Genomic DNA, 17185 nt, shown 5'->3' with positions numbered 1-17185 from the left:
AACTTCCTTACCTATCAGGGAAATGCAAATCAAAACAACTTTGAGATACCATCTTATACCTGTCAGAATGGCTAAAATAAAAAAACACTAATGATAGCTTATGCTGGAGAGGATATAGAGTGAGGAGAACATTCATCCATTGCTGGTGGGAATGCAAACTTGTGCAGCCACTTTGGAAATCAGTGTGGCTGTTTCTCATATATTCCAATCTCAATAAGTTGGTTTTCTCTTCCGTGGTACTTGTATTGGAATCTTAAAGTGTCATCAGCAAGTGTGATATGACTGAGCTACACACCCAGTCCTTAAGTCAGTGTTTACCAGAGCACAGAGAGTTAGGCCAGATTTGTAGAGGTGTGGAAGACAGTGAGTTGGGGGAGAGAAAGGGAGGAAATATGCCTCAAATATGCCTTTGCACTTCTGCCCTATAGTGTGACATGACTGTGCCCTTAGTGAGTATTTGTGGGGTGTTTGCTTGCTTGCTTCCTTTTCTTATTTCTCTGTTCCCGTGAATGATTTCATGGTTTATTTTTTAAAGAATAAATAGCCAAATAAAGAAAATCCATCAATTTCCTTGTCAGTTCTTTCATCAGTAGATCTTGTCAAGAGTATATTTATTGAAGCATGTCATGCTAGTAGTTCCAGAATATAATTATACTTGCAATTTTTTCTTTCATAGAGTTTGTGGTATATTCCAAATAGTAAAATAGGAAAACATAGATGTTTTGTACTTTCTTTTCATTTATAACTAAGAAGTTGATATTACTTGCCACTTACATTACCTTTACTGTTTGAGTGAATTTAAGCCTGAGAATAATTTAAACATACATTTTAAACACTTCTGTGGTCAGCATTTAACAAGACTCTCTCATAAATTCTTTTCCTTGTGAATGGCTTAATTGTGCCAACTTAAGCATCATTCCAATAAGCCAATTGTATCCTAAGTGGCAGTTCTCTATGAATGGTGTTCTAAATTTATTCTTGCCAAGTATTCCTTTGAGTGTGTTTTAGACTTAAAATTAGATGGTAAACCTTCTTGAAAAACATGTATATGAAATTGAAAAAGTAATATTCCAAACTGTTTAAAGTTCTTTGACCTTTTCAAGTACTAATATGGCCTTAGACTCAAAAGTCAGTGAAATAAAGTGCTTTCACATTTAATAATAGTAGTGATGACTTTTCTTTGATCCATTCATACTGTGTTTACTACCCATCCGATCTTACACCTGCTCTCATCTGAAAAGTTAGTTTACCGCCGGGTGATGGTGGCGCACGCCTTTAATCCCAGCACTCGGGAGGCAGAGGCAGGCGGATCTCTGTGAGTTCGAGACCAGCCTGGTCTACAGAGGTAGTTCCAGGACAGGCTCCAAAGCCACAGAGAAACCTTGTCTCAAAAAAAAAAAAAAAAACCATAAATAAATAAATAAATAAATAAATAAATAAATAAATAAAAAGTTAGTTTACCAAAGATCTAGCCCATGAACTTAGCGCAGGACAAAGTTAGTGAATCAGAGGCCCAGATCCAGAACTCATCATGGCTTCCTAAACCATCATGTTGCTTTTTATTTTTTACGTTTATTTTAATTACTTTAAATTCTGTATGTGTGTATACACACACAAGTGAAGGTGTTAGATACTCTAGAAGCTGGAGTTACAAGTAGTTGTCAACTATGATGTGAGTTTTTAATTTTTTTTAAAGTTTTTAAACATTTATTTTGTTTTTTGTGTATGAATATTTACCTGAATTTATGTGCACCACGTGCATGTAAAAGCCAGAAGAGGGTGTTAGGATACTCTGGACCTGGAACTACAGATGGCTTTGAGCCACCATGTTGATTCTGAGCCTTGAACCTGAGTCCTCGCAAGAACAGCTAGTACTTTTAACTGCTGAGCTATTTTTCCAGCACTTGTGTGTGTTAGAGAGTTCTGTTCATTTACTTGTCTTGCATATATAAAATTTTGATTTTTACAAAGCAAAAGGTAAGCTAAGATGGACTTCATTTAAAAAATAAAGTATTTATACTAGGATACCACTGAAGGAGATGTCTTTAATACACTTACAGGATGATATTTAGAGAAAAGAGAATGAGATTGGAAATATAAAAGTTCACATATCAAAAGAAGTTCAGATATTATTGTTTTGTATGACTTTTCTAAGGCAGTCTGTTAAGAGGTATTCAGGTTGAACCCCAATTTCTCTCTCTGAGTTTTTATTAATCGTGCTTCTGAGGTATCTCTATATGATGAAGCTTAGTGGGAAAATGTCCCTATGATTTATAGGAAGATATGACTACATGATACTTGAAAAGAAATGCTAGTTTTAACACACAGTATCTTTCTTCTGGTTAACTAAACTATACTTTTTTGTAGCACCCCAGTTCCTACCTACTTAACCTAAATAATGAATTGGAAGGAGTTATTAACCATGGCTTAGGGGAGTCTGCTCATCCAGCTGGAATACTGCATTTAGCAGCAGATTTTGATGAGTCTAGAAAATTGTTCTTTACAGGAGAGATGATGTTCTTAGCTCTCACCCATTTATTTGTCTGAACTCTTGGTATTTTCCTCATGAATGATATGTTTCTTTTTTAGGGAATTCGCTGCTAAATGAAGGAAACACACACACACACACACACAGAAAATATTCAACACTCTATAGATCAATATTAGAAGACTTTGTTAAGATACTTTCTAGGAAGGAAAGGGATACCTCTGATGTTTTGAACTGACTCTTAGATTGTATACGTAATTAACAGTGAGTAAAAGAGGAGCAGGAAGAAACTATGTATAGAGCGGGGGCAGCGAACTTTGTCTATCAGTGACCAGATGGTAACGAAGCAGACATTGCTGACCGTGCAGCAGCTACTCAGCCCAGCTGGTGGAGTACAAAATTAGCCGGGAACAGAAGCAGATGAACACGACTGTACCCCAGCAAGCTTAGCTTACTGCAGTAAAACAGCTGGATGCATTTTTGTGCTGTGAAACATTGATCTGATTTCTCTAGCCATTTAGAAAAATGCAAAAGGCATTGATGAGCCCTGCTTAGCCCATGAACAGTAATCCAGTTGTTTGCCCCTGGTTTAGACCAGGAACCTGACGGTAGAAGATGGCAGCACTGGTGCCTGTCTGCTCTGTTCATTTCGGGCATGTCAAAGGAAGAGTTGAGCACAATGACTGCGGGCAGTACGTACGGCTTGTTCATCTTTTTAACCGCTGTTGTATTAAAATCTCTATTGTTTTATTCTTTTTATTGATTTCTCATTTTGGTTGCTCCTTTCATATTTTTTTTGCTTTTGTTTTTTCGTTTTTTAAGAGCAAAACTTAAAAAATTCCTTTAGTTTAAAGAGTTTAAGGCAATATCATCCTCTCCCTCTGTTACTTTTTAACATGTGTTACTGTTTATGTTTTTAATTATTATTTTTTATTACCTGTTTTAATTTTTTCAAATTCTGTTTTTGATAATTATTTAGTATGTGTTAATTTTAAACATTTAGAGCTTTGGAATTTTTCTAAATGTTATGTGCTGTCTTTTAATTTATTCCAGTTATGTTTACCATATTTTAGTATCCTTTTAAATGTATTTTAGTTTCTCAGTATATGTCCTTACTGGTAGAAGGTTTGCATGTGCCTGAAAATAGGTTTTGCAATTGTGTGTTGTTTAAAAAAAAAGTCTGTCAGGTGTAAGTGATGTGAAATATGGGCCAGACCTCCTGAGTTGTTACTGTGTTTGTTTCTGAGGCATCTTTCCTGCCATCAATTCCTGAGAGAAGGGCTTGAAATTCACCAGTTACAGACCTGCATATCTGAGTTCAGTCCCCTGTCTCATATGGGGGCAGGAGAGAATCAATTCCCAAAGTTATTCTCTGATCTACACATGTGCACTTTGGCAAAGCATGTACCTTCACTTACACACACACACACACACACACGGATGGAGAGCCATTGAAAAGGAAAATACTCTTACAACATTGTATTTCTTTTTCTTTATTTTTATTATATTTATATTAGTCATATTTTTAAATTCTGTCATTACAGGCTGTGTTAATGGGAGGGCTTGAATTATAGGTATGTGAGTGCAGGATGTAAATTGTTTGTGGAAAACTACTGAAGTCATGATTGACCAGTGATCAGGAGTATGACATTGTATGCAGACTAAGGACACAGGTCAGATCTGTTGTTGAAGTGCTCAGAGTTGGATTGCTAACAATATGGGATGTAATTAACATGATACTGGTCTGATACACACTAGACAGAAATACTTAGTAGGAGCCGTGTATTTTGGCATCTGCCCATAACCTCAGAACTCAGGTGGATGAAGATAGAGATACAGAGAAATAGTAAGGATATAGTAATGACTTTGAGCAAAAGAGATGAGAATTTTTTCGGGCCCACTAAACATACATTTATTTATTTATTTATTTATTTATTTATTTATTCTAAATTTTTGAAACAAGGTTACTTGTAGCTTAGGCTAGCCTCAGATTCATTAAGTAGCTGAAGCTGACCATGAACTTCTGAGGAAGCTGCCTCTCTACCACTCAAATGTTAGAGTTACAAGCACATGCCACCACATCCAGTTTCTGCAGTGCTAAGGACGGAACCCAGGGCTTCCTGTATGTTAAGCAGGCACTCACTAACTGAATTACATCCCCAGTCCCCATGGCGCATTACACTTTGAATATTGCCTGGATGTCCAAATGTAGGCATTATATAAGTAATAAGTTCAAGATTGGGGCAAGAAGATTAGAATCACTGAAATAATTTTGGAGTTAAATATTTTGTATAGGATCAATACAGCATTTGCCCAATGTGTGTGAGGACATGGGTCTGATTCCCAATACAGAAGAGAAAAAATGAATTTTTAATGTGTGAGCTCAGTTAAGATGTCACTTATTCTTATAAACTTATTAGTCACCCTATCTAAAGTTAAAGGACACTGCCTCTCTTGTTCATGCTATATTTCCCAGAATTTGGTACAGTGCCTGCCACATACTGAGTTCTTACATAGTGTTTTATGATTGAACTACTATTACCAAGAAACGAAGTATACTTAGTAAATTAAATATATAATTTGTTTTAAAAGTACCTCACTAATGTTTACCACACATTTCTTAAAGCCTCTGCTTAGCATTCCTCCTCCCACCCCCAAGGATTGCGCATGTTGTTGTGTAGAGCAGACGGTTAAGTGTGACCATATGCTGACACACCTTGTTACGTGACTGGAGCTTTTAATTCCATAAAGAATGAAGTTAATTACTAAAGCCTCTATGTATATACAGTGATCATGCCTCTATGTCACAGATAATCTGTAATTTAGTTGTATGAAAAATGAAATAGAAATGCCTACATATAAACAATTTTATGCTTAACTTTAATAAGTATTCTTTGCTACCTTTAAAAGTACAAAGAAGAGCTTTGCATGTAAGACTGACTTTGTTAATTAACAATATGGTAGAATAGATATAAGCTGCATAAAGAAAAAAGTCAACAATATAAACACATCTAATAAATATATGCTGATTTTAACTATTAACTAAGATGATTTAATCTTGGTTTTCTTTGAGCATTTAATAAAATTTCTTCTAACAAATGTCAAACCTGTATTGATAATTAACATACCTGAATAATGCTTGGGGTGTTTTGTTTGAGACTGGGTTTTATGTAGTATTGGGTAGCCTATAACTTACTATGTATACCAAGGTGACCTCAAAGTCATAGAGATCCACCTGCTTTTGCCTCCCCAGTGCTGGGATTAAAGGTGTGCACCACCAGGACTGGCCCTGTAATAGGGTAGTAGAAAATCAGAATAGCTTGATTTGGGTGGTCCTTGACAGCTGCTTCCTAATTTGGCAAAGCTGTTCTTTAGCCAGTAACTAAATCCTTGCAATTTCGGTGTTAGGTTTAGTGTTCAGCTAATTGAATATGGACTCTTAACACCCAGGTGTTTCTCTTACCCTGCCAGAAAAGGAAATGAGTGGAGAGGAGGAGGAAGGGAAGTGAGATTGCCCTGTACAATGAAGCTTCAGAAGTGGGCTTTTTCTAAGATGTAGAGACTCTCCTGAGTTTCAGTAACTTCCTTAGTTTCCCTTTCTCTCTGTGTTCTTAGATTTAAAATATCCTTGTGGGAGCGTACGGTTTAGTGGGGGAAACAGCAGTAAATACAGTCATACAGCTAATATGTAAATTTAAAATGTGGCAAATTAAAAAAAAAAGTCTGAGGGCACATTCACAGCAGAGGATATATAAAGGCCTCATGGTGAGGAAGAAGGACTGGGGAGGACCAAGTGGCTAGCGCGAAGGATGCTTTGAGAACTACATGGAAGAGAATGAGCAGAAGTGGGATATCAAATTGTTGTGTGTGCGTTAGGGATTTCTTTTTGGACAAACTAAATAGTTTGTTTAGATGTATGTAGTGTGAGAGTGGAAGATAATTCAAGCGTAATATTGTGCACAGTTTAGACTGCAGCAGTTACAGAGGTATAATGATTCTGTGGAGGGAGGGAGGAAGGGAAGATCAGAAGAATAGAATGGAAGGATTTAATGAAAAGTTAGTTTTTAGCAAAGTTCAAACAATAGTAATAAAAAACTAGAGAGGATGACAAGATGGCTTTGTGGGTAGAGGTGCATGCCTCCAAGTCTGACAGCTTGAGTTTGATCCCTGGGATCCACATGGTAGAGGAAGAGACTCTCTAGATGTGAGCTGTGGTATGCATGCATTGTTGTAGACACAAAAACACAATAAATAAATATAAAACAGTTAAGGGAGAGGGATACAGATGCAGGCCTTAAAATGAACTGTAAAAGTAGTAGGGATGGCGTTCTGTGAATACTCTTTAAGGGTAAATGTGCTTATTTTATATCTAGACTAATAATGCTGGAATTTACTAGTCTATGGGTTCCTGTATTTTGTTCCTGCATAAATGTGGATGAATAAGTCATTAATCTTTCAACCTTAGTAGTTGATATGCAGACTATTGAATACACAGTTTTGACTGTAAATTTATTATTTGTCTTATTAAAGAGAAGATGAGAAAAGAAATTCAAGATAAAAACAAGTACTCTAGGAGCTCACTCCAGTGCCCTGATGTGGGTCTCTGTTTCTATCTTCATCCATCGCCGGACGAAGGTTCTATGAGCAAGGAAGTTAGGATTGGTTCTATGAGCAAGGAAGTTAGGATTGCGAGGGGTTAGTCCACCCACTGAGACAGTGTGCCTGATCTAATGGGAACTCACCAAATCCAGCTGGACTGGGACTGAACGAGCATGTGATCAAACCGGACTCTTTGAATGTGGCTGACAATGGGGGCCGTCTGAGAAGCCAATGATAATGGCACTGGGTTTTGATTCTACTGCATGTACTGGCTTTTGGGGACCCTAGTCTGTTTGGATGCACACGTTCCTAGGCCTGGATGGAGGGGGGAGGGCCTTGGACGTCCCACAGGGCAGGGAACCCTGTCCTCTCTTAAGACTGGAGGGGGAGGGAGGAGGAGGAGTGGGGGAGCGGGAGGGGAATGGGAGGAGGGGAGGAAGTGGAAATTTTTGAATGGAAAAATAAACTTTAAAAAAGTACTCTAGGTTGACTTCTTTGTATACATTTTTAAGAACTTAGATATGGGCATCAGCATCTCCCTTGAAGAAGAACGAGAATGAAAAACAAAATATAAAGGCATGTAAGTCTTCTGAAAGGGGAAATATGTGGCAGTTAAAGTAATGTACGGGTCAGGTGGAAACTGTGGGAGGTGTGGGGAGATGGCTTAGTGGGTGAGAGCACTTACGCATATGAGGATCTGAGTCTCAGTCTCTTGGACCTCTGCAGAAAGAAAGGGGAAAGGGAAGGGAAGGAAATGGAAAAGGAAAGGGAAGGGGAAAGAGAAGGGAAAGAAAGAAGGAAAGGGAAGCGGAAAGGAAAGAGAATAAAAAAGAAAAGGAAAGGAAAAGAAGCCAGCTGGCCCGACTGCTAGTATCTGTGACTCCTAGCGCTGGGGGAAGAGAGACTGTGGACCCTAAGAACTCTGACTAGATTAGGAAAGATAGTGAGCTTCTGGTTCAGTGAGAGATCTGCCTGACACCCTACCTGGCCTCCCCTGTGCACAGAGCCCTACAATCATTTCCATAGACCAGACACATAAACGACATAGAGCACGAACACGGGTGCACACACACACACACATACACACACACACTGGTCTTGTTGGAAATACAATGATTTACATTATTTATCGGAGGGTTAACTTAGTTAAGGTCTACAAAACTGAAGTCATTTAAAAATATTGTGTTTCCTCACCTAACACTGCTTGGCAAAGAACAAGTGTTATCCGAGACTAAACGTATGAGGCCGGGAAATGCATAGTAGTTGGACTACTATGAATCCATACTTTTATTCATATTTCTAATACTCCCTCAGTCATAAGAAAGGAGTTTGGGTGCCCATAGGCAGATGTTAATAGTTGAGATTCTGTTCCTTTATATCACTGTTGTGAGGTTTTATTGTAAAATAGTCCAAATTGACTAATATTTTTTTAACTGCCAATGGACATCTGGGCTGTTGCCATTTTACCATTATGAAAATTGCTGGGATGGACGTTCTTCACTCTTCTTATCTCTCACGTGCAGAGATGTATTGTTGGCTCACTGCAGAGGTTGCACCACTTACTGGGCATGCTTAGACCACGTTTTCAGAAGATTCCCTTAGAGCTTTTTCTTTGGCCACAAAACAGCAGTTTGCATAAGTTCAAATGTAATAAATTGTATTTTTCTAAAAGTCCCATAGGTTTACACAGATTTTTAAAAGATACTTGAAAATTTGTATGAAGCCATAAGTCATTTTTTTGGAAAGAGATTATAAGATTTCCATAAATGAATTTTGTAATCATAAAATTAAGCATTTAAAATAAATACAAAATAAAAAAATAAGAAAATGTTACCATTTCATTATAAAAAGAACTTTAGTTTTAAAATATTCATTTTTACCAAGTTTCTTCTCTACAGAGATACCAATAAGGCAAGTGAATATATCCTATAGCAAAATCAAACTTTACTTACTTCTGAATTGTAAATTTTAATATTAATGGATTTATTTCCATTTTTATTTATATCATTTTCAACTTAAATTTAGGGAACCCAACACTTGTGTCATTATTAATAGAAAAGTTGGCAACTTCGTTTCTCATGAAGAAGTTTACAGTCTCTTCCAAGAAAAATTTTTCTTTACATTATTTTTCATGTATCTTCTTTCTTAAAATTTATTTGGTATAAAATTAATAAGAATACTATGAGATCATGTTACTCTTATGGAAAATGTTACAATTGCCACAAAGTGTTAATGGTTTGTTTGTGACAGTTCACTGCTGGACAACAACATTGTTCATCTAACCTATTAGTTTGGACTCACTGGGAGTTTTTACTTTATCCGTTTCTTCCCTGCGTTAGTTTTCTGTTGCTGTGAAAGAAAATACTATGATGAGAGCTACTTTTGAGGAGAAAGGGTTTATCTTGGTGTATGGTGACAGAGTCCCCCATAGCTAGAGAGATGTGGTAACCGGTAGGGACAATGGCAGCAGGAACAGGAAGCCGGCTGATCTCATTGTATTCAACACAAAGGGAACAGAAAGAAAGAACAAGAAATAGGATCAGGCTATACCCTCAAAGCCCTCCACAGGGCCATACTTCCACCTGCCTAAGGTTCGTAACCTTCCCCAGTGGGGACCAAGTATAATACACAAGCCTGAGGGAGACATTTCTACTCAAGCCAGAACATACCCACATCAGAAAGTGTCCTAAGGAAGATAAAAGTCATCTTATAACAAAGTTAACCTTGAATTCGCACCAATCATTAAAATAATGTGAAAGACCTCGTAGTCTAGAAGTTATTTGTGACATGACTTCTGCAGTACTCAACGATCAATATGCCTGGATTAGGGACTCCACTGTTCTCAGGGATTGGAGTTTCTTTTAATTCCTTACAGAAAGAACATTGGGCAGCGGTTACTTTTGATAACCATCTCATAAATCAGCTGCTGCTAATGGAAAAGAATCATTTTTTTTTTTACTGCTTTCTCTAAAAGTCACAGTTTGTCGTGCTTGCTGTATGTACAGAGGCATTGTTTCAACCTGTGTCCCTTTATGGTTAAATTATTGCCCAGACCTTTCATAGCTGTTTATTAAAGTTTTCATTTAGCCAATAATTTCACTTATTGTTTGTTTTAAAAAGAATGTCAGAATGGTGAATTTTGAAATTGCAGAGCTAAAATGTTTAAGAACATATGAAATAGGGTTTTAAATGTTACAAAATAAAATAACTAATACTAAAAATAATAAAGTTAGAAATAGCATTCAATACTTAATCCAGGTAGACAGCATAGTTTGAGCAGGCATTGAGTATTGGTCCCTCTCCAAATCACAGTTAAGACAACACAAACAAAAATAAAATCAGTAAGGAGTTTTTAAAGTCATAAATTAGAGAAAGAGGAAAATAGAAGCAACTGTCAACAAAAATTTTAAGAGAGGAAACAGGCTAAATACTAATAACTATCATATTAAACCTGAGAAAATTCAGTTTTATGTGAAAATTGCTAAGAACCTGTTAAATCTGTACTAGTGATTCTTCAGGGCACTCAGTATAATAATTTCATTACTCTGGGAAATGGAGAGATGGCTAAGTGATCAAGAGGACTGGCTAATCTTCCAGAGGACCCAAGTTCAAATCCCAGCACCCACACGGCAGCTAACAGCCATCTGTAGCATCAGTTCTTGGGGATCTAATGCCCTCTCCTGGCCTCTGTGGGTATTTCATACAAGTGATACACATACATGCGGGCACAATATCCATTGGCATAAAATAAAAATACATTCAAAACTTATGGTGTTACTCTGGAAGTGAAAGCAAAAAAAGAGCCCATGATGGCCTAAAAGCTACTTAAATGTAGTGTTTGATGGCCAGCCCTCCTTTTACCCTTTGCCATTGTGCTATACCCTTCTTTCTCCTGGGTCTCTAGTCCTGGTTTCCTAACTATTTCCACTGTGCACCCCTTTTTCTCTGAGACATTTTTGCATGATCTTAAGTAATAAATAGATAAACAAATCAAACATTTGCTGATAATAAATTATAATTTTTCTAAAACAATTATTTTTTAAGACAATTTTATGTAAAATAAATGACATACCGCTTACTAAAGACCAAAGCAGTTTTATTCACTAATGAGATATATATGTTTATTTTTACATAAGGAACTAAAAATTGGGCTGGAGAAATGACTTAGTAGTTAAAAACAAAGTGCAGAGAACTGGGTTCAATTCCCAGCACCCATATGGCAGCTTATAACCGTCTGTAACTCCAGTTCCAGGTGATCCAACTCCCTCTTCTAACTTCCACAGACACCACATATTGCACATATGTACATGCAGGCAAAACACACATATAAAACAAATAAATCTTTAAGAAAAGATTAAATAGAGAATGAAATCCTGGTTGAATGTTTGATACTACAAGATGCTGAGCATCTTTGGCGGTTTTCAAAATTCATCAATATTTTTTTTTTTTTTTTTTAGTTGTCAGTGCTGAGAAAGCTGCTCCACACAAATATGTAGTACAAAATGGCAAAAGCACATTTAGGGCCATTTCAGAAGTTAATAGCAATTCTAACTCAATCCCAATCCAAATTTATTTAATTATATTTTAAAAAATAAAATTGAAGGAGCTCAAAATAGGAGTCAGTAGTTCAGAGCATTTGCTGCCCTCCCCAAAGAGTCAAATTTGCTTCTCAGTGACCACAGCAAGTGGTTCACAAATGTCTATAACTGGGGATCAGGCACTATCTTCTGACCTCAGTCGGTACACACACACACACACACACACACACACACACACACCGGAGGGGGGAGGGATAAAATAAAAATAGGTCTTAAAAAATTTCAAGCCAACCGCTTAAACAGCCATTTTCAAATCAATTTTTCTAATGCTACTACCCAAAGCTAACACTAATTTGAGACTTAAATGCTGAAGACTAACAGAAAATACTATCTTCATTTTTCTTAAACAATTATATTCTCTAAGATCAGAAAGGTTTGTATATTCAATCCAACTGCATGATTCATAGCATGTGGTGATCTGTAGTCTGAAGCATTTCAGGCATCACTGTTAGCATTTTGTGGTGTGCAGGCACATGTAGTGCAAAGTGTGCATATTGTGTGTTTAGAACCAAAGCTACAGAGATGTCATGAGATGCAACATGAATGAGCACTGCCAGAAACATTTAAGACACGTCATGTGTTTAATTTCAAATTAATTTTTGGTCTTTGAAGGTACAGAAACCTTTTACTGTTGCCAGAATTTCTGTGGTTCCCACATTAAGTTAGATGAGCCCAGATGGAGTTGCTAGCTTCAGTTTAAGAATTTGGAGTGTAGATAATTGTGTGAACCAATTTCAAGTTTTCTGTTAGCTTGGATCTGCATCCACTACTGCCTAAAGCCTATTAGATGTGATTTTTTCATCTATAGGTTCAGCCTCCCAGGACTTCAAGGGAGTCTTGAAAAAGCTCCCTACAGAGAAAGCCTTCCAAGCATGTGTTCCACCCAGTGTGGCTCCCTTCTTTGAAAAACAGTCAGATCTACAATTTGAGTCTGCTTTGATCACTTTCCAATGTCTTCAAACAGTTACTTTTCTATTTTGTCCACAGTTTATAATTCTTATCTGTGAGCAGATTAGTATAGTACAAGAGGATCTATTATTGTTGGAACCAGAGCTCAACTAACTTTAAATATGAAAGCGCGTAAACTTTTCCAACAAAAATTTTGAAAGTAAAATGTTAAAATAACTTTAAAAATAGGAAGAACATTATATAAATTGAAATAATGAAATAGCTGAAATTGTGAAAAATCATAATTTATAGGTAATAAAAAGGATGAGCATGTAAATGCTGCCAGAAATGATTTTTTGAAAGCCTTCTCTATGGGTCTCTCCGAAGTTGAGCAGAATGTAATTATGCATTCCGTTAGTGGCAAGCTGTCTCAAATAACATCACCAGGAAGGTCTCTGCCTGTAAATTCATATCTTCATCCATTGTGTTATGGAAATATTTTTCCATCAACTTGAAAATTTGCATTTCTCTCATATTGCTGATCTTTATTATTTCTTAAAGAATAAAATGGCAATCTAACCTCCTATTTGCTTTTTTCTTCTCACTTATTTTAGTTGTTCGTGTAATTGCCCTTAAATGAGGTGAGAACAAATCGACTAGAGCCATCTCTGGACAGCATTGTACTGTTCCGTTCCCTCAGAAGCTGCCCTCAGGAGCACTCGATTTGACTATATCTGCTTTGAGGATTCATTATGAACAAGGAAGTCTCCCAGGTAGGGAAGATTTTAAGAACTTTGTCACTATAAAAGAATGGAGGGAAAACAATTACTGTTTGAGCATTATTTTTTATGGAAGTTGTTCTTGGCCTGGGAAGCTTCTTGGTTATTGTAAAGTAAGTTCTAATATTCATTCCTAAGTGGAAGTGTTGACAAATAAGCAGTGTGTTTAGAATAAACAGTGAGTTTATAAGATCAAAGTAAGACTATCAATTGGGCAAACAAGTCTAAAGATCTTCTATAACAGGCAGTACAGTTAACAGCAGCACATTGTTCTTAAGACAATAACTGATGATAACTGTTCTTGCAGCAGCAAAATCATGTCTCTGTGAGATTATGGGGATTAATTTGCTTTATAATAATACTAGTTCACTATATATTTGTGTCTGGAAACATCACGACTTAAATGTACACAGTAAATATATAAATGCCGTAACATTTAGTATAAAAACTAAGTAAAGCCGGGCGGTGGTGGCACATGCCTTTAATCCCAGCACTCGGGAGGCAGAGGCAGGCGGATCTTTGTGAGTTCGAGACCAGCCTGGTCTACAAGAGCTAGTTCCAGGACAGGCTCCAAAACCACAGAGAAACCCTGTCTCGAAAAACCAAAAAAAAAAAAAAAAAGAAAAAAAAAAAAAACTAAGTAAAGGCTCTGAATGAACTATGTTTCCAATGAAGATATAAGGAGTCCAGGAAGTATGTGAGAAGATGCTCAGAATTATAAGCAATTAAAGTAGTATAAATCAAAGCCATCATGAGGTGCCATTTTATACCCACTTGGATGGGCTTTTACAGAGGAAAATGCATTTGACAAGAATATAGAATTGGAATCCTCGTATATTTTCACCTTAAATTTAGCATTTTCCCAGAAAGTTAGAGTTACTGTATGACATAGCACTTCCATTCCCAGGTTTATACTCAAGATAATTAAAGCAAATATACAGAAGCTATGCATAAGCATTCATAAAAATGCTGAAAATACCCAGCAGAGGAAATGACTTAAATGTTCACCAACTGACACATTGATAAACAGAACAGAGTATCTCCAAACAGTGGGATATCATTCAGCCATGAAAGGGCAGTGAATATTCTAAAGTCCCTATCCTTTGTTGCCACATGAGAAGTCTTTGAGTGGCTGTAAAGAATGTAAGGTGTGTGTCTGAGGACTCTAGTTTTGGAAACATTTGTATATACAAGTTAGCTGGTGTAGGAGTGCTCCATCATGATTGTTCTTCATACAGAGGATCAGTTTGGGGATCTTTGGCTCTTGTGTGCCACCTTGATCTTGTGTGTTTCTTTCTGTGCTCCCTGTCTGCTGGGCACACTAAGGCACGTTCCTAGAGTTGTTTGTTAGCTAACTGGTGCTGGCTTTTAAAGTTATCAGTTCTACGCTTAATCCTCAAAACCTGCCCCCACAGTGACACACTTCCTCTTACATGAATCTGGAATCTTTGAGATATTTGGTTCCAAGCTAGGATCATCATTATATCTAAGACTGAAGAAGGAAACAGTTGAATCTCTTAAGAAAGAATTGGCAGGACATGGGTAGCAATTACGAATGACAGATAAACAAGAAAAAAGAATTAAAAGCAATTGCAAGATTGCAGTCCTAGCCTGGTGTGGTGGGATACACCTGTATTCCCAGCATTCTGGAGGGAGGAGGGAGGAGGGTTGGAACTTTGAGGCCAACCTGGGTTTTATCGCTAATCTCAGGCCAGCCTGGATTGCATCATAACAAAATCCTATCTAAAGAACTAAAGAATACTTTGAGTGTTGGATAATTTCAAAACTATACTTCTACTATGGAGAAATTAGAAATATTTCCTTTTGACTGCATGATTAAAATTTTAGGGATTGTTCATCTAGTGAGAAGATGGCAATAGTCTGATCTTTAGAAGAGTGAGAAAGTGAGTTTTAGAAAGAACTAGGGAAGGATTAAGTCTGTGTGAGAGGTTGCCATAGTTTTCACTAGTTTTTAAGTGTTCCAAGCTTGACTGTTGATGCACAGTGCTGTGGTGTTTAATAACTTAGACATAAGGAAGAGCTCCAAGTCTTCCCATCTCATGAGTTTGCTCTCCTTTTTTGAGGGTAAATGGAATAAAACATAATGGTAGTGTTTGGCACTATTGGAATCCAAAAGGAAGTGAGGACTCCAAGGGTAGGGTTCTGCGTTCCCTTGGGATTCTGCAGAGTAGTGATTGATGCAGACAGATCAGAAACTGGCACATGTAAAAACCTGGCTGACATGCTAAGGGATGACTCTGTGTTCTCTGGCATCCATACCAAGATCCTAATGTAGACTAAACACTTGATCTTGGTCGCTGGGTGGTGTAAACACAAGGTTAGGCATGCGTGGAAAGTACAATTCAAAATCCAAATTGAGCTTATCACTTAACTTTAATCATATGCATATTGTTCATTTTTCTATGGATATAAAATCTCCAGCTTCGTGAGAAAAGTTGTTTTAAGCCTTTTTGCAAAGTAATGTCTGAATAATCATTCTGAATCTGAACAATAATAATAAATGTTTTTTAGAGTCCTGTTTTTTACATTTACCCATGGAAGTGATTTTTCTCTTGGTAAAACATATTTCGACTTAATTATCCTGGAAAAATTTTCATCCTGATTGATTATAACATTTTCATAGGGATTGTTAATTTTATTCACTGATTTAGAAAAGTAAGTATAGCAACTAGTGATTGGAGTCCCTGTAATGTTAGATGCTGGTGCTTGTGGTGGCTGTCATCACCTAGTCACTGTTTAGGTCTGTTCTGTGGTTCTTTTGTTTAGAAGTAACAGGGGGCTTTCCCTGCCCATATTTGGTTAGAGAGCTCATGAGAAATTTATTTTTTATTTTACCCTTATTGTTTAGGTGTGAAGTTTGTCAACATGAGTGGCCTTGGGGACAGTTCATCCGACCCTGCAAACCCAGACTCACATAAGAGAAAAGGATCGCCATGTGACACACTGGCATCAAGGTAGGAGCGCACTTCTGTTTCTGGCAGAGCTTTTGTGCCCTTCCCCCAACACCTTGGAGCTTTGCTCCATCTACTCCACTTTGAGTGGCCACCTGCCTTCTGCTTCCTTGAAGCATTCTGTGCCCCCTCCCAGTCTTTGCATGGGCCTCTCCTTCCATTCAACTTGCATCCTCTTTATTTTCACAACTAACCTATAGGTATATTGTACATACTGTGTTGATCATTACTTCCTTAAAGGGAGGCTGCTCTTCCTCCTACAACTACTAGATCAATCCCTCCACACTTTATTGCTTGATTGGTTGGTTTTGTCGTTACACACACACACACACACACACACACACCTCTCTACCACCAAGACAGGGTTTCTCTGTGTAGTCCTGGTTGTCCTGGAACTTGCTCTGTAGACCAGGCTGGCCTTTAACAGAGAGGTCCGCCTGCCTCTGCCTCTTAAATGCTGGGATTAAAGGTGTGGACCATCACCATGCGGCTCCCCTTTTTATATATCTGTTTTGTACACATTTATGGCTTTGATTCATAACTACAGGCTGTTGCTAGAGTGTATACTCATTGCATGAATTCTTAGTGTCTTAGCTAGACTGTAGGCTTACCATGTAGCATATATGGTAAGAGATGTTATCTGCTCATTCGCCATTGTATCCCCAGTCACGGTGCAATATGTACCTTTTAACTAGTAAGGACAATAAATCCTGTCAAATGAATAAATAAGTCTTTTGAACACCTTTAATGTTATCTTAGAAGCTAAGAAGTACATTGTTATAATATTTATTTTTAAAATTACTATTTGTGGCATTAACTACTTGCTGTGTTTTTTTAAAATATGACTACATTGAGAAATTA

The 17185-nt window shown here is 37.2% G+C and overlaps 1 protein-coding gene across 7 annotated transcripts in view; it reads left to right on the top strand.

Moving 5' to 3' along the window:
• Positions 1-17185, top strand: part of Ncoa1 (nuclear receptor coactivator 1) — a 219073-nt gene that overhangs the window by 108942 nt on the left and 92946 nt on the right. For 6 of the 7 annotated variants that reach the window (XM_057758975.1, XM_057758721.1, XM_057758796.1 and 3 more), the window contains exons 3-4: positions 13188-13346; positions 16222-16327. In XM_057758975.1, the coding sequence (XP_057614958.1) occupies positions 16239-16327 (89 nt within the window). In that variant the 5' untranslated portion in view covers positions 13188-13346; positions 16222-16238. The remainder of the gene's footprint in view (positions 1-13187; positions 13347-16221; positions 16328-17185) is intronic. The other variant, XM_057758898.1, reaches the window with a different exon arrangement.

Source organism: Chionomys nivalis, chromosome 1, assembly GCF_950005125.1.
Source record: "Chionomys nivalis chromosome 1, mChiNiv1.1, whole genome shotgun sequence".
Taxonomy (NCBI): Eukaryota; Metazoa; Chordata; class Mammalia; order Rodentia; family Cricetidae; genus Chionomys; species Chionomys nivalis.
The sequence above is the reverse complement of the archived record's forward strand: the minus strand, read 5'-3'. Positions and strand labels throughout refer to the sequence as shown.